Raw genomic sequence first — 26,849 nt, forward strand, 5'->3', positions numbered from 1 at the left:
GTAGGAGGTGACAGTTGTACAAATCTTTGCTCATTTGCAGTGAGAAAAGCTCAATGTGATCAAAGAACTGGTTGGCTGGGTATGAGTTCAATGACAGAGTTGATGGAGAAGTGAGATAGTGAGGGTGGAGGCGACAAGAGGTAGACAGGGGAAGACGGTGGGAGAGAAAAAGAGGGTGAACAAGGTGTCACACATTTGAGTGATTTTGCAGGAGAAGTAGCTGTCAGAATTGTAAGCAGAGAGAGAGGAGGATATGCAATTTATTTATTTTGAGGTGGGTGCATGACCTGAAGTGGCATGAATAGTTTGTGATCATGTGATTGGAGTGCGGGTATTGAGTCCATTTAGTAAGGTGATTTGGGCCAAGAGTTGTGTGGAGAGCAGAGAGAACATCTTTATAGACAATAAGATGAGTATGGGAGCGACCCCTGAAATAGCGGCATAATTGGAGGTGCATGGTTCTACTCAACTGTTGGTTGACTGGAGAGATCCATGGTTAAGAGTGAGGAAAGGTGTAAGCAGAATCGTGACAGTACAATGAAGTTGCCAGTGCATTGTTGAACTTGACAAAGGCAGGTTCAAAACCGTGGGCAACTAGTGGGTAGAGAGTTTGAAGAGAGGGCTTGACCTGGTCACGATAGTGGACAATGGAGTCATGTTGGAATTTTTTTTTGGTGAAAGACGGAGGAGATATGTATATGAATAAAGTGCCTTTATTCCCTCCTTTTTATGTTTGCAGCATTGTGATGTGTGGCTCATGTCCCATCCACAGATGGGCAGTGTCTGCTTTTGGCCATATGATCCTATCATGTAGATTTTGCAAGCGCACGCTATTGAAGCTCTGTGTTTTTGTGTTTTTGTGTTTATTGGGCGAGGTTTCATGGAAAAATAAGTGGTCGGACTATCATTAAAGGCTGCTTTACAAGCGTTTATTTAAAAAGATGGCAACTTGCTCTAAATTATTTTGTGTGTGTTTAATAAAAAGCAAATACCCACGGGTTTTTCATGAAATAGCATGGACAGAGCACTAAATTATACAAATTGAATAGCAAAAGCTTTTTTGTAATGCTCTTATATGGATGCAACCATGTGTGTGCTCTGAATTTAATTAAAACAACCTTAGTTTTAATGGTGTTGCTGGGGGGTGGAGGGGGCGTAAGAGGGCTATAGTCCCGGATCTTTTAGTTGTAGCCCCAGATAGAAGCTCAGGGGCTACAACTAAAATGCTAGTTAGCCCCGAGTCCTGACAGTCCTGGCCGTAGCAAAGCCCCAGATCTTTTCCAGTCCTAGCAACACCATTTTATGTATTGTACAGCTGTGATGGTGCATTAATAGGGTGCCTATTCATTTTCTTCCTATTGTATAGGTTATCGGTTTGCCAAATAAAAGCCGATATGCCAGCCACTTAATTCAGTAGAAACTATGTCTCCCTCTGCACAGTTCCTTGAATCAGGGTTTGTGTCGGCAGTGCAAAGTCACTTTTCAGCAGTGCAAATTCACTTTGAATCAGGCAAATATTCCATGAATCAGGCCCCAAGTCGTGCCATTGGCCAGGAGGACAGGACGGGGTGTTTAGCTAGGAGCAGGTGTTTCCCTTGTGATTGTGACTTTTAGTTTGCCGATTTTGTTCGAGAGGGCTGCCCAAACGGTTGAGCACCAAGCTTTGTCGATGTGGACGACAGATGGGGTACGGGAGGGGTTTTCCAGTTCTTTAAGGATATTCAAGAGTTCTTTGGAACTTCTACTGGCTATGGTAATCCTAGTATTAAATGAGTTGGCTTTGGTCGATTTAGGGTATTTTTTAAGTTTTTGGATGTTATGAGGAAGACATTAATGATTTTCCTCCAGGTGTGTTCCAAGGCACATTTTTGACGGCACAGGCTAATGCGCTTGTCCGAAAACCAACTGTTAGCTCTTCTACCTGGTTTGTGGGTTTTAGGTTTAAGAGGGACGTGTTTGTTGATGGTAGGTGTAAGGGCAGTAAGAATCAAGTAGGCGTGAGCTTACAAGTCATCCAGTGAGAAGTGTTTAACCAGCGTGGGCTGTCAAGTGTTGTTCAAGAGGGAGGGTGGGTGGGGGTCAGTTTGCTGGGCTACTGGTGTCACAGTCCAGAACTTGCCCATCCGTGGGAGATGCTGAACCCCACAGTCCTCATCTGACTTTCTTGTGCCTCACTGAATATATTTACATTGGAAAAAATAACTAACAACACAGGAGCTCTTCTGACTTTTTGACTCGGCACCCTGTACACAAATTAAGCAGTAGTATCAACTTACATTTGGAATGATCTGATATGAGATATGACACCTTTTCACACTAATTACCTGTGTGACCTATTCCCCAAGCCAAGAGGTAATAGAACTGAAATCTGTAAACTGCTAAAGATAGATATGCTTGCCTGCTCACTGAATTCTTGAATATCTTGCTTGGTAAACTTTCCTCTGAGTGAATAACTTAAAACTTTATCCTACATTTTGAAGAAATGCAAATTCCAAAATGCTTTGAAACCCAAAAGTCACTATGTTTCTGAGCTCTGCCTTTTCTGAAGGTTTCTTTGAATGTAAGGAGCTCTCCTCTCTTCCCTTCTTCTGGCTGTCTTCAAAACGAACTTTCTTCTTCAAAATATACTGGCTTTTAAATGTACTCCTTTTCTTTTCCTTAATATATCATTTGTTTCTCTGCCTGCAGGTGTGCACCCAAAAAACGACAACTCCCCAAAATATTTCCAAAATGGCCGACATCACTGGGGAAAGGTTTGTCCTTCCTTGAGGGATGCCGTAATAGAGAAATGATAGCAAACTGCTTTCTGCTCGGTTCTCGAAGTAGAGGTGTCTGTTATGTCTTTTAAATTATTTTCAGAAGTGGGCTGGGTGCGTGTAAAGTAGCAAAATTGCCTAGCTCCACAATCGAGTCACTGACTATTACGAAAGCTGCAGCTGGTGCCATACCACGATCATACATTTCAATCTACCACAGCACTAGGCAATGAAAGAAACTTCCTTCTCGACCTTGAGCAGTTAATCTCTTGTCGGAAGGAAAGGACATATGTACACTACTGAGGTGATAAAAATACTGCGGCTGAGACGTGCTGTAAAATGCAGCAAAGGAGATTGGCCAGCGCTCAACCAACTTTCACAAACTAAGAAGTCTTATGTTCAGAGGTTCAGCACGTCAGTGATACACACATATTACATTGATGCTGCAATTACAAAATGTTCATAAAGAGATTATTTTCTTCCAAAATGAAATATAGCTTTAAATAAACTCTCTATAACGGTGCACTCACACCAGTAATTAGAGTTCGGCAGCCATTTCTCCAAGTTGTCTTGTTCCAAGCTTTTCTAAAATGTTCACATGAATTAGTCCTCTGAGCTTCAGTCTAACACACAGGTCCTATCTTCTTCACAGAAATTGATGAACTGCAGTTAAGAATCGTGAGTCCTTCCAACCTGCTCTCAACATTCCATTTCAGAACTACTCCTGAGAGTCCCCCATTTTGTCTTGGGCTAGATCCAGTCCTCCATCTTGCGAAGAGTACACTGCAGATATCTGAAGAAAGTCTTTAAGGAAACGAGGATTTACATTCGGGATACATTTACCCTATTTCTTATTCTGTAAATCCTTTCCCCAGCATAGTATTAGATACCAGCCTTACCTTGCCCCTGACAACTGGTCAGTTGGGCATGGGACAGGCAGAAATTTATGAGAGAGTGGTTGGACCAGGGCACAGGCATGATGGAGGTGACAGCGACTGAAGTGTTCAGTGTGAGAATCCAGTCCAGTTGCATCCTTTAGAGTATATTGGGGAGTGGATTAGTTGGGAAAAGTGAATCTCTGTGAGTGACTTGGTGTATCATTGACATCAAGGTTGAAGTCACCTAAGACGAGGAATTTACAAATGCCATATCATATCAATTTGATGGCTGGTTTAATAAAAGGGGAGAGGCAATTTTGGTGGTTGGGTTGGTGGAAGATAACGAGGATATTGATGGTGGTTTGTGGGTTGATAAGAAGCTTGGACAGGAGTAACCTGGTTGTGGGGGGTTGGGGATCTCACTAAGGGTCAGAGAGGTTATTCCAATAAGGACTGTGGGATGTATTAACCCACTTATGCTCTGCCCTGCGGCATCACTGTGTGCTGAGGGTGCCAGAATGATCAAAATGGCCGCAAAACCCCTATGCCTACCAAAACCCATGGAAATCACGCTTTAGACCACGAAAAGATGGCTAAAGCGGCTCCCATTCGAATTTAAACAATTTCAGCAATTTAGTCCATATTTAGTGTTTTATCCAATTCATTCTAAGATAACTTTAAAACCATTTTGACAGTTTGCCAATCTATTCTGTTTCTCTCGTGTTTTGCTGGGGAGAAATTGGGATTGATATTTTGTTTGCATTCTGCATTCCTGAATACCTGCTCTCTCTTCTTCTATCTCTTTACATTGTCTATTGTTGGGGGTTGAGGGGTGTGGAGGGGGAGCTAGTAACCACACTGCTATTTGATCTGAACACACAAAAGTATTATTTCTGTGCTGAATTGTTTTTCTCATTATTACTCCTTGTGATTAAAGAGATTGCTTAGTGTTACCTCACCCCATTGGTGATTATTGTATAACCATTAAACATAGCGTGATTATATTGTGAACTACATAAATAAATATTTTTAACTTTGCAAACCGGCCTGATTCCTGGTTCCAAGTGAGGGGCCTGATATGAGTGGTGCATCGTTCAGAATAAAAGAACTTTTAGACACAAATAAATCAGGGTTTCAGTTGTGCATTACACGCTAGGCATTGACTTAGGTGAAGTGCCGGATTGAAATCACTTACAGGACGACACCCACTCCTGCTTCATCCACCCTGTAGGATCTAAGGAGGGAGTAGTTTGGTGGTATGGAGAGTGAGAGTCCTGCTGCACTGTGCAGCCAGGTCTCAGTGACGCCATGCAGTCTGTTGGGCTGCATTAACCAAAACACACAGGTATCTGCAGGTAATACTCCAGTCACAGGCAAGTAATGAAAGCACATTTCACAATGCTTCATCATGGTCAGATACTGTATAGACATTCGCTACATAATTGAGCAAGTGAATTTACAGAGATATACTATTTTTCAGGCCAGCAAGCGTGCACACCATTAGCAATATTAGTTTTAAATGCAGATGTCGAAATACTCTGTACCAGAGAAGAGTGTAGGCTGCCCCCTCTTTCAAGAAAAGCCGCTGTAGTAGCTATCATGTATTTATGAGAAAGGGCTGCTGGGGAAGGGAGGAAAAAAGCCCTCTTTCTTTGGGAGCAAGAGCACCTCATCAAGTATTTCTTCGGCTCCTCTCACCATGTCATTAAAACATTTACATAGGGTAAATGGTTCCATATGGATATACGTGATTTTACCTTAGCATAAAAGAATGCAGCACAATTATGCGAAGCGGAAAACTTTGCATAATTAAATGTTCGAAAACCCGCTTTCTCCCTTCCCGCAACCTCCGCTCCCCACTTACCTTAGTTGTTTCCACTTACCTTCTCTCCTATCCGATCCTCCTTTCGCGCCTTCCCAATGCAACGTATGTCTCCTACCCCTAAAATGGGTAGTGACTGCCCTTGCAGGGTGCTATTCTATATATTTATATTGTTAAAGTTTATTGTTTCGATCTGCACGCCTTCCTTGGAAAGTGAGGGATACCACTGCAGCCCCCACAGCCCCTGTATCCCATTATAACACACATGGGGAGTGGGGAATTCCCCTGCAACCCCTTTTGGATATAATGGTATTTGAGGCTTTTAGCCATGCTGAATGCGTTTTTATGCACATTCGGCATTTCCTGTACAACATTTTCAGCTGGTACGGTTCCAGACAACATAAAATCTCAGGATGCCTGTCTCTGCCAAGATTTGACAGAGTAGAGAGATGTGGGATTATTTCAGTTTTTTAACCTTTATTTACAATTAAACAATATACAGAGTAAATCAGAACTATGCAACCAAGCAGTTAAATCAAAATCAAACAAACCTAATAAGCACTACAACTATTTATAGTCGAGGATGTCATTGCATCATTATCTTTCTCAGAATCTGCCCCACCACCCACCCCTCCAACCCCAACACCCCAGCCCACCTGGTTCACTTTCACATATTCACAGATGTGGGATTACTATATTCACTGGAGCCTGTGAGACCATCTTAAGTGAAGCTCTTATATTTTTCACTGATTCGGTGCCTGGTAAATTGACTTTTCTCTGTTGAGTCCTCAACGACCTCATCAGGGACGGAACTGTGAAACCCTCATCAGGAATGCAACTGGGTGGCTCTGCGAGGCATTAAAGGTTTTTGGGTTAGGGGTGCCCAATTGACCCTGCTCTCTGTGAGAGACCCCTCCCAAACCTTACTGCCTGGACGCCACTCATTGAGTGGCACCAAATGTTTGAATTGGTGCACAATAACCCTCTCAACTTTCTACCTTCTTTACAAATGGAAGGTTTACAAACATAATGGATTGAACCATGTGAATTGTCAAGAGCCTTCAGATACGCCCCAACATATAAAACGAGGAAACTATGTTTGACAGGCTGCATCATTCCGCTGCTGCTTAATCCTGACTGGAAAGAGTACATGAGCTCTGAGCTCTTTCCTTCATGTGGTGAGCCCAGCCAAGGCAATATCTCCAAGTAACATTACTTCCTGAGATCAATGATGCGATCCCCGCACAGATCCTGTACAAAGAGGGGGTGTATTGTTAATATTACCTTAAGAAAGCATCCGTCCCTGAAACCTGTGATTACTAAAGGTCTTAATTTTTGGAACAAAGTCAATAACTTAACCTTGTCACTATGGGATGCGAGGCCGACCATGGTGGAAGCCATAACCATTCCTATGCCAGACAAAGCAGGGGGCAGTTGAGAGGGTGACAATTCCTGTCCCCTCCACATGCATCTTTATGTATAGTGCTGTACCAGCTTGCATCACGCTATACCTCTAAAAAAAAAAAAGTACCGGACAAATGTTACCTTTTCTGTCCTAGAGTCACCAGTCAGACAGTCGCAGTATGGAGGGATCGCCCGCAGCACTACGATCCATCAGCAACCCCACCATGTGCATGCCTCCAGCGTAGGTACAGAGTCCATCCACAGATAGAGCAGCAGCAGTATGAAAAACAGAGATCCTACACAGCTTTCCCCGGCACTGCGCACTTCTCCCCAGTGCCAGAAAACACGGAAGCAAACCGCTCCAGCTAGCCTACATGACCTGGGTCTTTTACCAGAGTAGGAACTGCATAACAAGACTTCACTTACCTTGAGGGATGCTGCGCAAAAGCACCCTAACACGAAATTGGACACTTTGCCATGCAGGTTGCCACAGTGGCCCCACGTAGAGAAAAGGGTTTGGGTTTAGCCTGCCATTTGTAGCTTCCAATGTTTGTAAGACCTCCCACGCATGGAAGACAGGACCCGCTTGGGCATGGCCAGTTATCCAATTGGAAGGCAGGGAGGATAAGAGGGGTACCAGGAAATGGGAAGTTGTGTTGTGGGTTGTTCGGGAGTGGTCATGGGAAGCAGGAGGAGAAAGACCAGTAGGGCGAAGGGCAGTAGATTGCAGTGTGGAGGGGAATTAAGGAAAAGGTGAGGTAATTGGTTAGTAAGAGCAAGTGGTACTGTGTGGTGCGGGTGTGAAAGCGGAAAGAGTGAGTAAAAGAGCGTGTTAGCATGGTAGGAAAGTGTCTGAGTAGAATGTGGGGTGGATTAGTAGAAGTAGTGTGGAGGAGGGAGTAGTAGTGTGGAGGAGGGAGTAGTAGCATGGAGGATGAAGTAGTCATGTGGAGGAGGAAACAGCAATGGGAGGTGGGACTACTAGTGTGGAGGAGGGAGTAGTAGTGTGGAGGAGGGAGTAGTAGTGTGGAGGATGAAGTAGTCATGTCGAGGAGGAAACAGCAATGGGAGGTGGGAGTAGTAGTGTGGAGGAGGGAGTTATAACACCAAAGATTGGTGCTGAGTATTAGGAATGAGAAACATCAGAGGGATAGAAGAGGAAGCGGCAGGGAGAACAAGGAGAGAAGGTGGGTGGAGTTGGACTCAGGAGAGTAGAGAGAAGACAAATATACTGCGGCAGAGAGACAATACTCAGGGTGTCAGAGGCAGAGGACCGAGTTGGATAGTGTCTGGAATCCACATTGTGAAAACATCTGCTAGTTCCTAACAAAAATGGTAGTGTACGGCTCGTTTAGAAAGTCCTTGAGGAAGTCTAGAAAAGGCAATTGCCTTTAGGTTCTCCCTAATAGCAACATAGAGCTTAGAGCATAAGGCCAATATTTACTATTTAATAACCTGGCACCTGGATAGGCCGGGGTGTGCCAGGATTATGATGGAAAACGCTATCACTAGATAAGAGTGTGAGGTACGGCACTAGTGACCTGCCATAGAAATCATTAAAAACCGTGAATCCTCTCTGCCATCCATAGGTACGGTCCTTAGCAAAGTAAGGGCTATACTGATGGGCTGTGGGATGCAACAACATGGTACAGCCTGTCTCTTTAGACCATTGTCGCTGTTAGCAGCCAGAGACCCCCACATGCTCTGCTAATATGTTTTTTAAAGGACACCTACACTTCAAACCAGTTTCATAAAAAAAATATATATAATAATATTGCTGGCATCATGACGGGCAGCCAGGATACAAAGAATGGAGACACTGGAGGACAGGTGAGTGTGGGTCCGTGACCAGGGCAGAGCCTTTGATGGTGGGGGGTATCTGGGACGAGTGAGACAAGAGGTGACCAGTGACAGGGGCAAAAGAGATCCTGGGGAGGCAGTGGACAACAAAACATAGCACCCAGGGAAGTGGCGCAGGAGTAAGAATGGAACGTGTGCTTGTCCCACGCAATAAGGTCCATGTTCTGGTCTGCTGATTGGCTGCTACCACTCCCCGGGTGCTAATGTAGAAAATATCATCGCTCATCAGTGTTTCAAAAACGTACTAGTAACCGCTCCCATAATGCAGTACTGGATCTATGTGCATTGCATTCACTGTACCTTGGAAGCAAATGTGTCATACTATCTGTGTACTCTTTAAAGGTATCATGAATTACATCAACTAATGGCTACGTCAGAATGTGATGGAAATTGAGTTATTTCTGAAACGTCATGCGGAGAAAGGAAACCATTTCTGACTAGAAATAAACAGGCCTTCACGAATTGATTTCCCAAGTAAGGGACCATGCACCTGTTTATTGATCTTCAGTGACATTTCCTCTTAAAAAATACATCTCCGTCATTCAAATATGGCTTTGCTGATTTTGTTTTATTGTCTGAAACTCCTTTAGCAGATTTTTTATATATTGAGTTTGCGACCCTGTACTGTTTATCCTCTCTCATTCATTCTTGCAGGTTAAATCAGGATCAGGAAAAAGCTACACTGGCTTCCTGTAAAACAGAGAATAACGCACAAAATGCTCACACTAACGCACAAATACGTGACTCTAACAAGTCCCACATACCTATCAGAGCGCATTAAGATCAAGCCGAAGACCAGAAACCTCCGCTCTACTTTAGCTACTGTGCTTAACCAGCCTAGATCCAAACTTACCAGGTTTTGAGGCACTCATTTTGAGTGTCAGGCCCCCATGCTTTTGAACTTACTACCAGCAGCCATACACCAAATTCAGAATTACTTTCTTTTCAAAAAGGCTGTAAAAACCCATCTGTTCAACCTTGACTAAGAACTTCTGATCTCAACTCTTTCTGCAGGTTCATGTCAGTATGTCTTTCTTGTTCTATGTGCGCCCTGAGGCCTGTGGGCATGTTGGCACGTTACAAAAATTTAAATAATAATAATAATAATAATAATAATAATAATAATAATAATAATAATAATAATAATAATAATAATGATAATAATAATAATAATAATTAACATGCATGAGGTCCCTTACAAATCAATGGAAATATGTAAGCAGCTCCAAGAGGTAAAAGCAGAAGCAGTTTGCTGAGAATCTGTGACCAGATAAAAATTCAAAAGCATGTATGACTGATATGGTCCCATATGGTCCCATATATATAACATGTTTGATGAAGATATGTGTATAATCTGTTGTGATGTATTTGAAAGGATAATGAAATAACTGGCTTTACATTTAATAATAGTTACAATATTTGTTATTAGTAACGTATCACATTAATAGCCAGTGACATTGCTTTAGCTGGTGAGATTTGATCTGTCGGTTGCACATGGATTGGTGTTGATTTGTTTCTTTTGGTGTATGTTTTTGCGAAATGTTTGCATGTGTGCAAGCAAAGCGCTTTCATAAAATACAAAAATAAAAATGATATAACATGCTTCTAAATCTTAACCACAATCTTTTCATCAACAAACCTGAATAGACTGCTGCAGAACATTCCCATTTTGTGATGATATTCCGGTAAAAGCATCAATTAAGTCATTGGAGTCGAATCTATCGGTGGCAGTGAATTTAGACCCCGCTGTAAATGAGCGTAATCAAAAAAGGTTAAATAATGCTAGTTAAATGCAAGTGTGTTCAAGAGCATTGCAGCAACATTCCGCTTCAAAGCTATTGCAGTTAGAAATCAAAAACTATGTTGTAGCAGGACATTTATTTGCATATTTAATGGCTTTTCATATATCGCACTCCATGTCATCAGTGTATCTGGCTTTGGATCCCTATGCACTTATTTCCATTAATGATATTTTTTCTGAAAAGCTTTAGTCTTATGACTCTTAAAATACTGAATAGGTTTTTGTTCAATTGTCTTCTTTGAAAGATGTGTGACTAAATTTAAAAATGGGATTGTGGAATAATAATGTGCTGCACTGAACATCATAACAAAGCCTCTTACAAATAAAAACAAATATACAGTCACCTGACAAAATCGATCAACACATGGGTTGCGCAGAACTTATCCTCCATGAAATACTAAGGGCCTCATCACGAGTTTGGCGGTATCCAGGTGCATATACCGCTGAGCAGTATTTGCGTTAATGAGTCTTTGCGCAAACAACGCCCCATCATGAGTTGGCGGGCATGAACACACGGCCGAGTGCTAACGCAAATAGCGTTCAGCAGTAACAGTGGCTGAAAACCCAAAAACTCCACGAACATTGTGTTACCGCCAGCATCTCGCATTATGAACGCCGCATGAAATGTGTCATTGCAGGAACGGGAAACAAAGCGACGGCCATTTCGGGAATCACAATTCACCCACAATCGGAGCCCCTGGAAGCCATCCACTCCAACAAACCTCAAAAAATGTCTCAGGAGCATTTGAGGGACGTACCCACATCTGGGCAGACATTAGCCAGAAGGTCACTGCGGCAGTCTGTGTCACCAGGGATGGTGAGGACTGCCGCAAGCTATTTAACAACCTGCCGGTCCATGTCCGGGGCCTCCTGGCATAGCACAGCAGTGAGAGCATGGCGACCGGTGGAGGGCCATCGCCACCACCACAGGAGCTGGCACCATGGGAGGAGCAGTGCACCACTCTCATCGACATGGCATCCATTGAGGGAATGAGAGGAGCAGAGGCAGGCACTGGCACCCAGGAGGCTGGAGGTGAGTCAACCCCCTTGCAAATTACATTGTAAATAGCCCACCACTCTATCCCCAGTGTGAATGTCTGACAGCCGGGCACTGTGAGTGGGTGCAGTGCGTCTGATCGACCAGAGCCACCCACGACTGCACCCTTGTACCAGTGCACCTAGGGGACACCAGAGATCCAGAGTTCTGAGTAGTTCAGCCAATGAACACATGCAAGCACCATTGCACACACATCCATGGCAGGGGCACAGTAACGTCAGGTGGGCATGTGTAGTACCAACCCACTCACTGTCTGCAGTATGCCAGCTGTACATTTGCATCATATGCATGAAAAGGCTATCCCAACAATTCCAAACTGTGTCCCTCCCACGTAGTATGCCCCAGCAATACCAACATCATGAATAATAAACAGGTCAGGCCCAAGCATGATAGAAACTGTCCTGTACAACCCCCCTGTAAGCTTTGAAATGCATGAAAATAATTTTAGGTGCCCTGTCCTCATGTAACACCCTATCTCCCCAACAGGCACGCAGGGATCTTCCGAGTGCAATGTGGATGATGAGGAGACAGGCTCATCCCGACATCTGCCCAGACACGCCTTGAACAGCACCACCACCACACAAAGGGACTGGCAGGATACACCAAGGCAGAGGACCCACCAGACCAGGGGCTCACCACCTCAGTGCGCACAAGCCACCAGGGGTTCACCACCTATGCGCACACAAGCTACCAGGGGCTCACCACCTCAGCAGACACAAACCACGAGGGCCGCCTCACCAACCCACACACACAGAAATGCTGATCCCCACTTATCTGTGAGTAAGCAGAAAAAAGAAACAGGAAGGGACCTAGACAGGATGAGAGTCAAAAGAGATCCTGAGTACTGATAGGTGGAAGTTGAAGACACAGAATTACAGAAAGCAAGGCACTTGGGTGGATTTGTAGTCCCTTGAACATTTATTTTGTTTGTTTGTTTGTTTGAAAATAAAAAATAAAATAAAAGTTAAAGTTTAAAGTTTTGAAAGGCTATCAAGAGGGAAATTAAAAGAAAATAAAGTATAATGCTTGCCTCCAGTCTCAACACAGAATCAACAGGATGCACCAGTCTGCCGGATAAAACTTGCTGCATGGTTGATCAAAACACTGCTGCCAGACTTCACAAATAATACTGACAGACCTCAAATCATAAATAGCATCCCTACTCTAGCACAAGAGCCCATCCAACTATGCCAGTTAATGCAGGTAAGAGAAAGTAATAGTGTCTCTATGTTGCCAATATTGACACATGCAATTGAATGTTTGTTGTTATATAAGTGCCCACATTTATACTATGTACTATTGGTATTGCCCACATTTTGAAAAAATAGCCATCAACAGACCCTTAATGTTTATCTAACGTTTGACCAATATTGTAGACTGTGGACACCCACATACTTTAGGAATTCTTTGTAGCTTATTTTGAATGAGCATGTAACGTAAATGAATGGAATACATGCCTTGCAAAAGGCTTTTGCGCCTTTCCTTCACGTCATGGCTCATTTTCATGGATGTGTCAGGTCCAGAGGAGGGGCAGATAATAGTTTAAGTTTCTGCTGCTCCCTGTCTTTCCACCATACAAATACCACAGCATTTCGCCGGCATTAGCTCCATGGCTGCCTCCAAACCGGGCTCCTTTTCTGGGTTCCTGCAATGAGAAATAACCGGGTCATTCTGACATTGGAGGGCCTGGTAATTCCTCCTTGCAGGAACCCATGCCCATTCCCATTTGAGCCCCCATAGGGCTCAATGGGAATGGGGAGGGAGGTAATAATGGGCAGATTACATCTGGCCCTTTATTACCTCCCTCTTCCCCTCGCGGGACCCGGAAAGGACGTCCGGTTTTACCAGGCGTCCAATCCGGGTCCCGCGAAGGGAACCTCGTAATACGCGCTCCTGGAATGAAGGGGCCCGGTCCCGTGCCGGCCCCCTTCATTCCAGGAGCGCAAGGGTCATAATGAGGCCTTGTGACTTGAAGACCACATGTTGCAGGGGAGGGTGGAAACATAAACCAGGGATGAGGACAGAACAGAATGACATGGGAATGGAATGTTGACCTAAGTGCTGAATTAAGGATGGAGGGGTAATGGAAAGGTTCTGTACTGTTGCCCATGAAGGGAGGGGAGAGAGGAAAACCGGGTGGTGCAGTAGCATAGAGCACTAGGAAACAGGTTCTCTGAAAGAAGGAGAGCTTTGAGGTTGGATTCATGTAGTGGTAGAGTTGGAGTACTACAGAGAGGGGGAGGCAGAGCATTCCAGAGTAGTAGAGAGAGAGAGCAAAAACGAAAAGGAGCATAGAGGGCTGGAATGGTGGCAAGGAGGTGAGCTGAGGATGATTTTAAGTGATGGGGAGAGTAGGGTTTGAGATGATCAGATAGGTAGGGTGGGGCGAGTCCATGGATAATTTTTAAGATGATAAGAAGCCAGTCAATCTGGTGATGGGAAGAGGAGGTAGAGGTAAAGTGAGAAATGTTGAAAAGTGTGCAGACCGAGAAGTTGAGGTCTTTGTGCAGAGGTGAAAAAACACCATTGGGAAGGCCACAGAGGAGACCTGCACAGTAGTGAGATTTAAAAAGGACTAAGGAGGAGATTATCTGTTTAGCAGTATTGAAAGGAAGAAGATAACAGATTTTTCTGACATTGAGGAGGTCGGCTGCAGTGGCAGATTTGGAGATGAAGAGCAAGAAGTTGTGCGATGGGTCAAAGATGACCCCAAGGTTACGAGCGGGAGCAGAGGAAGGAAGGCAGTCAGGAGAGAAGAGTAGGAGATTTCCTGTTTGGTTGGGAAGAAGAGAACTTACGTCTTAGTGGAGTTGAGCATGAGCGAGTGAGACGCTGTCCAATATTTGATGGACGAGACAGTTTGACATTTTTAACAACAGTTCATCAGATAAGGCGTGAAAGAAGAATGAGATCTGAGTGTTGTCAGCGAAGAGTTGATAGGAGAAGCTATAAAAGGAGATCAAGGTGCCAAGAGCTGTAGTATAGAGAGTGAAGAGAAATGGACCAATGACAAAACGTTGGTGAACTCCAACAGTAAAATGGGTGGGTCAGAAGGTATGGCTGTTCCAGGACACCTGAAAGTGTCTGGGGGCAAAGCATGAAGCAAACCAAGTGAGGGCCTTCTCTCTGATGCCAAGGAGAAATATTATAGCGAGAAGGTCATAATGGTTAACAGTCTCAAAGGCTGATGTGAGGTCAACAAGAATAAGAATAGATTGAAGGTTTGTTAGAGATTAAGTTGCTGACATTGAGGTGTGCTGTCTTGGTAGAATGGTTAGGTTGGAAGTCAGATTTAAGAGGGTCCCATAGGTTGTGAGTATCAAGGACTCAGTAAGTCAATTGAATTCTACTCACTCTAGATTTTGAGAATAGTGTGGTAGAAGAGAGACAGGGTGAAAGTTGGAAGGATAGTTAGGATCCAGACAAGGTTTCATAAGGAGAGGGATGACAGTTGCTGTCTTATAGTATTAACACCATTAACTAGAGCAATTAAAGATTGATGTACTGGTCACCGTACTCCTGGTGTTTCCACGTTTGGTACAGGGATGAGGAACATGAATGTTGGGGAACTTATACAAATTGAATTTTGGAAGTAACATGGGGCATAGAGATGTGTAGATCATAGGTGTGGGACACAACATGTGTAGAGTGAAAAGTTGTAGAACTCTGGTGTACTCGGTGTTCCAGCAAAAGACAAAACAAATTGTCAACAACTAGGCGACTTGAACAAAGGTAAATAACTCCTAGACTATCTCAAATAGAACAATGAATACTATGAACATATCATCATGAAAGATAATTTAAAAGAAACAACACACATATATGAAGATACACCACAAACTGGTCAATTTAAATGTGTTGATCCCATAGTCATTTTTCAAACAATACCATTCTTTTTTACACTCTAGTTTGGTAATTGAAGTATTTTTAAGTATGGAATTGTGCACTGCAGTAATTAACTATTGGGATGGGTGCTGCAGTGAAGCATGTGTTGCAGCACACAAAATAAGTCATAGTTGAAGACATGTTTAAGGCAGGCTTGTATCGTACATTTTAATATGAAGGTCTGTTATAGTTTTGACAGAAGGCAGGTAATTTATAAAAGATGCCATTATTTTCTGTACTCTTGCTTGGTAATTGAGGTATTTTTAGGTATGGAATTGTGTACTGCTATATGTGGTAGCACATAAAGCACTACTATGCCAGTAGAAGTACTTTTAAGAGCAGTAACTAACTACTGGGATAGGTGCTGCAGTGAAGCATGTTTTGCAGAGAGCACACACCAGCACACAGAAGCACCTACCATTTATAGTTGAAGGAAAGTTTAAGGCAAAGTTGTATAGTACATTATAATATGAAGGTCTGCTATAGTGTCATTATTTTTAGTACTCTATCTTGGTATTGAGGTATTTTTATGTATGAAATTTGGTAATGCTATACATAGTAGCATATGCAACATTCACTATGAAAGCAGAAGTACTTTTAAAAGCAGAAGTGAACTATTGTGATGGGTGGTGCTCTGAAGCATGTTTTCTAGCACAGAAAAACAGTTTTTCTTGAAGTTATATTAAAAAAAAAGATGGTATAAAATATTACTTTTGACGATTCAACATACCTGTGGTATGCCTATTTAGATGTAGATTTAGGAATGTAGATTCTGTAGATCCTGGAAATAGAAATCTGTCACTTTTTGTAAAAGTAGGTTGTGATAGAGCCAGCTCAGGATGACAGCTCAAATGCTCTCTCTCGAAAGATACCTCAGAACTGTTAAACTAAGGTGAGATGGTTACATGTAGGGTTTTTGGATGTGATTGGAGGATGAGTCTGTGACTGTTTGAATGTAGTCAATCAGAGAGTGTTGCAGAGATAAGGGTAAAAGAGAAGAAGGGCTTCCCTGTTCCCCGATGTCCCAGACATGGCCCTGCAGACCTATACAACAGTTTGTAGACATAACCTGTCATCCAGTTATGTTTTTGCACCATTCCACGCATGGAAATAGGACTGCAGAGACTGTCAATGCTGCGAGTATCCATGGACAACAGAGGGTCAACCAATCAGGTGTTATGTTTGTTTGTGTTGGAGGAGTTGAACTGCAGAGGACATGGCAGTAAGTGCTTTGTTTGAATTGCTGAAAGCATGGAGATCATGGAGCTTGTCACATAATATTTGCTATGAAAAATTGGAGGTGGTATGGTATGGAGTTTGTGATATGAAGTGGACTCGGCTATTACCCATGTGTGAACATATGGTGCATTTGAAACATCCAAACGTTATTACAGTACATTGTGGTGGTAATAGTTTAGGGTAGGTAACTGGAGTATCTTTGCAATTTGCTATGAAAGGTACTTTGACAGGTCTGATTAATCTTTTCACATACTATGTTTATTTTTTCAAGAATTATACAGAGGCAAGTGTTGAAAAGACCCAAGCTGTCTTGTCCATAAATAGAAAAATGAAGGCGTGATACCGTATATGCATTTCTTCAAGCTTTTGGAATGCCATCTTTTGAAAGTGATAATATATGACATGATGGAGTAAACATTTTTAGAAAGGAAGGAGTAGATCTTACAAAGCGTGGAAATTAGCATTTTCTTTCCAATATTCAGAATGCAGTGAATATTTTTTGTGACTGAAATTATATTGGAAGAACAGCAGCATGTAATGAAAAAGTGCAAGACTACATGGATACATTAAGGTTACACTCTGACAAGAAAAAAAAGCCAACATAAAAGAGTACCAAAAAAGGCGAGTTGATACAGCTTCCATTCCATGATTTTTAATCGTATAGTGCGTGGACATAGCATGTGTGGAAATACAGAAAAAAGGGAGTTCATGTTCTTTGGTTGCATAATGTGAATGGAAGGTGTAAAAGCCTTGAGTAAGTCTTTAACGCTGTCCATTCATGCCATGCTACATTTTCAATTGTTTGTATGGCAGAGAAAGGGTGGAACAAACTTCTTTTCTGCCACCTTTTTTTCCTCAAATGCTTCAGTGTTTGCGCCGGCATGGATTTTTTTATGCTAGCACAAATTCTGAAGATTGTTATTGCGACCCATACCTTTGGAACACCGGTCCGGCTGGTACCTGGAATTCGCTTTCCATTCCTGTACTACCTTTGGCTTTCACCCCCAACATTTCCAACCTTACTGGATTATAACATGATGGGGTTGTACCACACCCCTGAGTTAATGATTACATATCCTCCTAACACACTGAGGATCGTCCCAATGAGCACACATGGTTTCGCATATTGAGACTCCTGACCATTTTGAGCTCTGACTAACAGAGGAAAGGCAGATCTAATGACTCCCTGATTTGATGATTTTTTGATCATAGGAACCAGAGGAAGAATACTAACTTCCCGGAAAGAAAAAATGCCCAATTAACATGGACTTTTCCCAACCTATCAAGAGAGCCTCTACACTAGGATTCTCAGGTAATTGGTTTATCCTGATTTTTCCTCAACGATTTAATCGTGTTACTAGAATACTAATGAGAATACTGATTCTGGCCATTTTTGGTTTTGTCAACAGCTACTACATTTTTAAATCAAAGATTCTTCATCCAGAGAAGATCACAGACCAATTGCTTAACTACCCTATTTACGATCATGACTACTCCTGAAGAAAGTCCCACCATTTGTTATAGAGGACTGAAACATGTTGAGTTTATAATCTAAAAGAAAAATCAGATTCTGTAAAGTATTTAGGGATCCATGAGGATCATAAACCTAAAACACATAAGCATTCATAGCAAAGGTTTGAATTTAGATGGTTGTATTAGTACATGTTTCTATTTTTTAGAATAATTGTGTTTGAAACTGTTTTGTCATTGTTACATATTTGTATTTTATAGAGTGTCTGAAAATGAATTTTATATGTACTGTATCTCTCCTATTATCGAGAGTTTTTATGAAACCTTTAATAAAGTTTATATATAATTTCAAATGAGATTAAGTTCTTGACATTTCATTCTCCTACCTTTCGTTATATTGTAAAAGTTGTTTTCCGAATAACATTTTTATTTTTTTAACAAATATTGTCCAAAATGTGCAATCGCGGTATTCCCGCAGGTACCTAGTTGTCTTTAGAAATGTTCCCATATCCGTCGCATGAGTCAAAAGTTATTAGCAATTCATTTTTACGATATCCTTTGGGAGTCTAACTCACCTTAACTATAGGATGAAGACCGACACCCTATAATATATATTCTGAATGAATGTCGTTGAACATTTTGAAGATCGTGCACATCACAGCAATGTCCCCCAACATATGATATGTTTGCACATTTCAGAAAAGAAAAAAAAACACTTTTTTTTGCCTCATCAGGACATATTCCACTGAACTCTTACCACCCTCACCTTCCAAGATTTTGTTTAATTTCTAAGACGAGTGTAATGTTGTGTTTTTTTAAATGTTCTTACTGCAGCATTTGCAGACCACAGGCGCAGTTTGTAAATCTAACATGGTGTTCATTTTAAAAGTTTTGAAGCACCTCACATTTCTCAATTGATCAAGCAGCACCTTTACAAGATGTCCACAAACATTACTTGTCTTGCTGATTGGTCCAGAGGTGTCTGAGGATACCAATTCAGGAAATTAGTCCACAGATCAAACCGATACAACTATTTTCTTTTTTTTTACATTTGTTTTGGACATTTAAAAAAATCTGCTGGACGGATTAACACCAAATTCGCAAATGCAAGCTTTTGGTACCAAGCCGCTGCTCCTCACGCAAGCTTGTTGCAAATCTGTCCAGAGGTACCAGCGGTAGCCATGTCAACACGAAAAATCACAATCAAGTCTAAACAGATTTTGAAAAGTTTGGAAACCTCCCTACAACTTGGTGCCCTCCACATCGTAACTGCACCAAACACTGCAAAACATTTAAAATGTGGGTTTATATTTGCTTTGAAAAATTTCTTGTGGATTCATCAAACGTGTCTTTTGGCCCACTAGCCTGTCTCACAGGCCTGCACTTATTGTATTGGCAGTTGACCAATCTTACCAAGTGATCTCTGCTAGGCACTTAACAGCTGCGTGCAGACGTACTCCCTAGACCTTCCCTCTATGGATCCCCTAGCACCTACTCCCACCCCCTCGTCCCTTCTCTCTCTCTGCACATGCACGTTATGAATGCTCACAAGGCCTAGTAGGACCCCTTCTTTCTTTCTCTTCATTGTTATTATATTTGCCTTTCACTCGCATGTTCCCTCCCCGTTGCCCTGTGGGCTCTTAGAAACACAATTTACTTGATGTATAAGCGCCTTACAAATGCACAATAAATAAATAAATACATTTTAAAAAAACAGCGCAAAAGTTATAAGCCACTCAAAAAAATGCACTTCCTATAGGAAAGCCAACTTAAACATGACTACTGGGGTCTCCATCGCTGACCCTGTGATATATATTAAAGCATTAATCTTGCCATTTCAGTTACTTTCTACATCCAGCCAGGATGATAGTTGCTCTCTTAAGCACCCAATGACACTTCACTTTAGGCATGTCATATTCAACAATGTACATCAGAAATAGAAGTTCATGATGGGGAAAGAAAGCTGAGACAAATGAAATGTTACCCAAAATACAATGTACCTGTCATGTCTGCAAGTTGCTCAAGCTCTATAGATGCGTGGAATCCCACAGCAATGGTGTGGATGGTAGATCCACTCGCTGCCACCTCTGAAAGGCAGTCTTCTATGTTACTGTCCTCTCCAGCTGTCAACAGCACAATCTCAGAACCATCTATATTACTGCCTTCGAGAGTTTGAATCACCTGGAAAGAGAACGTGTTCAGAGGTGATAACATAGAATGAAGACCTATCATATAATATCGCTATTCTACAACAGGGTCTGGTGTTTCTGTCAAAAGACATACAATGCCAGAGTCTGGAGAAGTAACTCCACCATTCGTCAGGTCTTTGAGAAAAACAGAATAGTTCATACATATGGTAATACTAAAATGGAAAAAACAGGTGACAAAAGATTGGTGCTATGTACAGAAAGATTCAAACAAATCAATGTTCTCAACACAGTTGATTGTAGTTTCAACAAGACCACGAATTTCATGTCCTTTGTGACAGCAATAACATGGCTTTGCTCCTTTCACTGTTCCCCCACCCTATTGTAAATCAATGGATTAAGGATATTCCAATCACTTGGAGACACAGTGTTACCCTCGGTAGACAAACAGATTTCTCTTGCAATTTTGCCAAGTGCCTTCCCATTGTTTTCGCATTGCTCATTCATTGAAGTAAGATCACTACTCGCGTGTGACAGGTAAAAACATCATAACCCTAATATTAGTTATTATCAAGAGCCAGACTTAGAGCAAGCATGTTGTCATGTTATTCATACAGGTTTATGTTTAGCAATTCCGGCAAACCTGACTGGGAGCACATTCTTCCGTGTGGATACTGACACATCAAGGTACGTGCACATGTGTGTTTGTTGTCAACACCCAAGAGAGATGCTTCAAGAACACTGGATTCCTGAAGTGATGGGTTATCTATGTGGGTGTCTACAAACAAACATGGAGTCCAATTCCAGAGGTCGAAATAAAGATTTATGGAGCAGGATCTAAATTTAGCTCCTGGGTGTTGAGTCATGCCTATCGACCTAGAAGATAGCAAAGCTTCAAAGCGAAGTTATGTAAAAATTATCTTGTTTACTAATAACTTGCCATTCATATAGCACATGCTACCATTGTTTTTTCCATGTTTTATCTTTGTGAATAACAGGTGATACTATTCAACAATGTAGTGCCATTCACTTGATCCCCCTTCGAAAGTAGAAACGCTGCCAGGACACGCATCTGTGACCTGCAGCTCAAACACTGTTATTTGGATCCAGTGTTAAACGCACTTAGCAGTCAGCCTGGCTGAGTAGTGTTCTTAGTTATTCTTTTCAAAGGGTTAGTTGTGGAAAAATAAAATAATGCATACCATTCAAAGAAAAACAAGTAAATGTGAAAAGCCTGATGTTATTTAGTAATCATCAGCCAATCGTCACCCAACAACTGCCCTCTCCCTCTTTCAACCCCTCTCTTCCTGCGCCCTGTCAATCGTAGAAAAACCCGCTTTACCCAGTTTGGTGATGAGACACAGTCCCAGCAGTCCTACCATTTTGTGCAGCCATTGCAGTGTAGGTGCACTGGGTTCTCAATGGTGTGGACACCAGTGATTTGATGGTGGCATGTTAAAAAGTGGCATGTGCTCAACAGAGTGTACAAGGCTGGATTACCACCTTACTCTTTATTAAACAGCCACAACATATCAAGGTGTTTTAAAACAGTGAAAAGGCTATTCAAAGATCACAAACCTGCACAATATTCTCCTAACACTATCTATTATCAATGTTAGCCCATAGTTTAAAACAAATGAAAAGTGTTGAAATAGATGTGTGCACAAAATTCAAACAGTAGATGTTGCCACATTAAGTACATACAACTAGGCTCCCCAGAAAAACCATATATATGTAAGATACTGTCAGTACTTTCTCTGAAAATGAACAGTTATAGTCACAGCATTTCATCAAGCTCTACAGTTCCAGTATTTCATCAAACATTCTTTAATGATTGGTAGTACCACAACATAATTGTAATATTAAGAGTGTTCCACACTAAACGACGCAAAAGAGTATCACACGCTAGATTAGGTCCCTCCCATTTGGAATCCCCACCACCGTCGTCCTTCACCACCCCCGACTACTTAGTAGAGATGGCTTCTTCCTGCAAGGAAAATCCCTTTAAATCAGCAGCTCATACTGTGCCTTAAATCACGGTGTTAAGGGCAGGGACAGAAGGAATATCGGGAATATGGTGCATGCAGATCCCTGTTTGAAGCTGGTGAGAGCGAGGACAACAAGTGGGTTCTTCTGCAGGATCCAGTATTCGTTAACTGTGTCCATTCCATTACTAGAGAGCACAGATGGACATGCACCAAGGTATATCTGATCAGGGAAGGCAGATCTTGGAGGCAGCAGAGTACTTCTGCTGTACACATACTTGTGCCATGGCCCTACCAAAGGCCTCAAGGAGGATGGCACCAACATGTACATGCAACAATTCATTCTTCTGCGGCAGTCAAAGTCACTGCCAGGGCTACCACACAAGACCCTCATAAACAATTATTTAACATAAACTGAAATAATTATAAAACTATCCCCAGACACACAACAATGTGCATCATCAACTAACAGAGCTAAACAACAGCCCTACTTTAAAAAAAACAATAGCATACAACAACCCACGCTTCTGAAGCCAAGAGCCCCATATAGGAACTCTTGTTGATGTGATGTTCTGGTTAACCTCCCCAGAACATCTTTATCCTGTCTGATCAGAAATGCTTTAATATTGTCATTCAGGAGGCTATATATAGATGCAGCTTTGTTTCTGTTAAATTAAAAAATCGTCCTCTGATTTTGATGATAGTGTTGTGCCCCTGCATAAATAATATATAATTAGCACATGGAAATAGTTATTGACCTTTTCCCAGGCAATAGCGACTGTTATTGACTGCATTATAAACATTCTGCCTCAAAACAGGGAAACAACAATGCCATTTCCAGACAATATTCCTTTCAACTACTACTTCTTTGTTCAACAATACTTTTTTTTTGATACAGCATCCTCACATCTCTGACGTATCCAAGAAGTCACACTACCAGCTGCACCTCCTCAGAGGTATTCTTCCTTTCCTCTGCTTCCCCCAGATGCTCAGTGTCTCCAGAGCTCTGGTTCTCTCTAGGCTGGATTACTGCAACAGTCTCTTTCTAAATCTGCCTGCCTCTACTCTACGCCCCCTTGCAACTCATACAAAACAGGATTGCGAGCCTTGTCCTTGGCCTCAAGCCCAGGCATTGCATCTCTACAGGACTGAAATCTCTGCACTGGCTCCCAGTGGCTGTGAGGATTAAGTTCAAAACCCTCTGCATTGTCCACAAGGCCTTCTGGGGCCTGGGGCCTCAATACCTTCAACTCTCTCATCCTAAATATATTCCTTCTCAAGCTCTTCGCTCAACCACCTCCAACTCGGTCAGGGTCAGTCGCTTCTCCAAGCAACGAGTTGGTGGTAGATCTCTTTCTTCGGCTGGGGCCTCCCTCTGGAACAGCCTCCCTGCATCTATGAAAACTGAGGAGAACCATCACTGGTTCCGGAAGCACCTCAAGACCTTCCTCTTTGCTTCTGCTTTCTCTCCTCCTCTCCCCTGCTGAACTCCTGGCTAAAAATGAAACTGCGCCGGTTACCTGGTTCCCTCTGTCTTGGGCCCAGGTCCCCTCCCTGCCAGCTGCACACCTGCACTGCCCCCCTGGCAACCCTTGCAATCTGGGGCTGTCTCTGTTTCCCTACAGTCCCCTACCAGCACGTGACACCTGATGTCTGCACTTACCCTTGCACCTGCCACCAGCTGGTTGCACTTCTTATTTATTGTTCTTACTTATTGTCTTTATTTATTACTGTTTATCCTATGCACTGCACTTCCCCTCCCCCTTTCCCCTCGTACTTTTCCCCTCCCCCCCTGCACTTGCGCGATTTCAATGTCACCTGGCCTAGTAAGAACATTGTCTCTGTCTTCCCTCTGTTCCCCTCCCTTGCTTCGTCGCACCTTGAGACACTTGTGTATAGGCACGTTATAAATGCCATATCATATCATAACAAAGCCATAATGGGGATGTGGTGGTGCTAAAATGAGAGTAATAGAATGCTTTATTTTTGGAACACTGCTTGACTTAAATGGGAAATGTCTTAATCCAACAGTGCCCCCGTCAGTTTCCTACTCTACAAGAAACTAACAATGCTTATAAACAGAATGAGCACCGTTTGGCTGGATGTCAAGCCAGCACGCCATTCCACCACACAGACTACCACTGAGGTGATTCAGTTGGTGGTGCTATACATAACTCCTACATCTCTGATGCAGGACACCTTACCCCTTTTAAATCAGTTGCTCGTTTTTTATTTAAAAGGGAACCGATCTGAAACCTACGTAACTGTATATTTATTTATTTATTACTTATAGAGCAAAACTAGTTAAAGAGCAGTGTAGCACTTTACAACAGGATTGTGCCAGAATTACGCTTGGCATTTTATACAGTAACATATTACTGTAGGTGGAGGGAGAGAGGTTTTTATTTGCACACATAATAATACAATATCAAATAGGTTTTCCTATAGCATTTCTTGTCAGACAGCCCAGCTTCTAAGGGCTGCAATAAAAGTTGTTTACACTACTACCTAAATATAGTACTTTATTTCTAAATCACGAAAATGTAGTATGATATGATATGATAGTTTATTTATACAGCGCCTAAACACAATGTGTTTCAAAGCACTTCACGGCAAGGGAGGGAACAAGGGGAACATGCAAGACATTCTTATAGGCCATGAACAACAAGAATGTGAAATTAACTATAGTACTCAGCCTGGCAACATTTCAGATAGAGCAAGTGCAAAGACACAGATAGGAAGGAATGAGAAACAGACAGGCGACTACCGTACCAGGCCTGACAACATTTCTGGTAGAGCCGGAATTTTACAAGAGGAGAGGGAGAAGGGATGAGAAGGAGATAGAGGAACAAAGCAAGCGACTATCGTACTAGGCCTGATGGCATTTCAGATAGTGCTGGAAGGGGGCGTGGGGAGGAGAACAAGTACTCCATTTCTAAGGATGAAGGCCTAAACCCGCCCCCCTGGTATTTGTATTTGACCACTTCAGATTGGCCCTATATGTGATGTATAGACCAGCTGAGCTATCCTCCCTGGTTCATTGCTAATAGACTGTTCTTAAACAAAAAGATATGTCTTTGAAATACACATTTTCTGGAACTTGTACCAACAATGTAAATTACAAAAAACAAGAATTAAAGCTCGCATCAGTGTCTTAACTGCCAGATGTACATCTTGGTTACAAGTTTGAATCTGACCTTTCCACTGAGACAGCCGTCCTTCTACAGTCGGGAAAATTAGTACCTTTGGGTAACCTATTATTAAATCACCAAGAGATAGTTATGCTTGGGGTGGGTGAGTTTCATTATTTTTTCACTTTCTAAAATGCTATGCCCCATGAGCATTACTCGACATTGCAATATTCACATTTTCCTTGTGCTTATAAACTGCCATGCCTCATGCACCTCCAAACCCAAATCTGTGGGTAAGGTGAGACGAGGAGAGGACGAAGGCGAACAGGCCTGTTTAACTGAGGTCCACTGTGGAGACTGAGTATTAGTTTCCTCAAACACAATGAAATGTGCATGCGGCTTGAAGATGGATAGGTGAATAGAGGGCTGAGAAATGTGTAAGTTACCAGACAACTGGAGGGCTCCCTTAGCATACCAGCTATCTCAGAGGGCCTTTCAGCCAATGTATTGCCAAACTAATGGCTTCTTCAAGGAGGGGGGTTCAGGAAGGAATGCCAAGAGCAAAGCAATTGGGTTTATTGGTTGTGATCCCGATGCGATAGAGAACTGAGCTGTTCAATTTGAGCTGCTGCCACTTTACATATCCATCTGACTAATTGTCTGGGTAACATGGAGCATTTTGGCATAGGGCATGCGCCACCTATAAGACAAAACTATTACATTAGTGAACAGATAGGGAAACATGGCATATGAAGAGGGACACAAAGCTTGTGGGTGTTGTTTGGCTATTTGCCCACCCGTTGACTGCCCACGGCCATACTAATCTCTATGGTTATTCCAAACCAGCTCCTGTCCTGCCCTGCTCTAATCACCTCCTCTTTGGGAAATAATCAAGCCTTAGCACCAAACTTTACACTGAAAGTGCCTGCCCGTGTTTTTTCAGCAAAGTCTTGAGAGAATTAATTACTTAATTGAAGGTGCAAACGTGTGACTGCACAAATGCTCAACTTGTTGGCATTGCTAATGCTTGTTTCCTAAGGTTGCTGCTTCCTCTAATCTCCAAAGCTCAACCAACACTCAATACATTGATCTCTACCACTACCCAGACAGATATTTCCGCTGCAAGAACTAGATTTATACATATTATCAAAAGACCTGATGCTTGTTTGCTAAAGAGGAGTTTGGACCTGTCACATTTATTAATTATCAAGCATCCATATCATAACAATTTGTAACCCACACTCCTTGTTGATCTGCATTAGTATTGAACCCCCTCAGATTACTCAATCGTTTGTTATATAGGGGAGACTTGATTTCTTGCCAAAAGCCAATCTTTCAATGACTGTATGTAGTGTTCTGGTTGGTGTGCCTCATTTTCTCCACTTTGGCATCCTCCTGACATCTCTTTCCTCAT

At 42.3% G+C, this 26,849-nt stretch overlaps 1 protein-coding gene across 1 annotated transcript in view; it reads right to left on the reverse strand.

The window, feature by feature from the left end:
* The window catches only part of LOC138540423 (calcium-activated chloride channel regulator 1-like), a 493,684-nt gene that overhangs the window by 112,354 nt on the left and 354,481 nt on the right, over nucleotides 1-26,849 (reverse strand). The window contains exons 8-9 of the mRNA XM_069641684.1: nucleotides 20,173-20,353; nucleotides 10,360-10,466 (exon numbers count right to left, since the gene is read on the reverse strand). Of these exons, the coding sequence (XP_069497785.1) occupies nucleotides 10,360-10,466; nucleotides 20,173-20,353 (288 nt within the window). The remainder of the gene's footprint in view (nucleotides 1-10,359; nucleotides 10,467-20,172; nucleotides 20,354-26,849) is intronic.

Source organism: Ambystoma mexicanum, chromosome 1q, assembly GCF_040938575.1.
Source record: "Ambystoma mexicanum isolate Mex_15411 chromosome 1q, UKY_AmexF1_1, whole genome shotgun sequence".
NCBI classification, from domain to species: Eukaryota; Metazoa; Chordata; class Amphibia; order Caudata; family Ambystomatidae; genus Ambystoma; species Ambystoma mexicanum.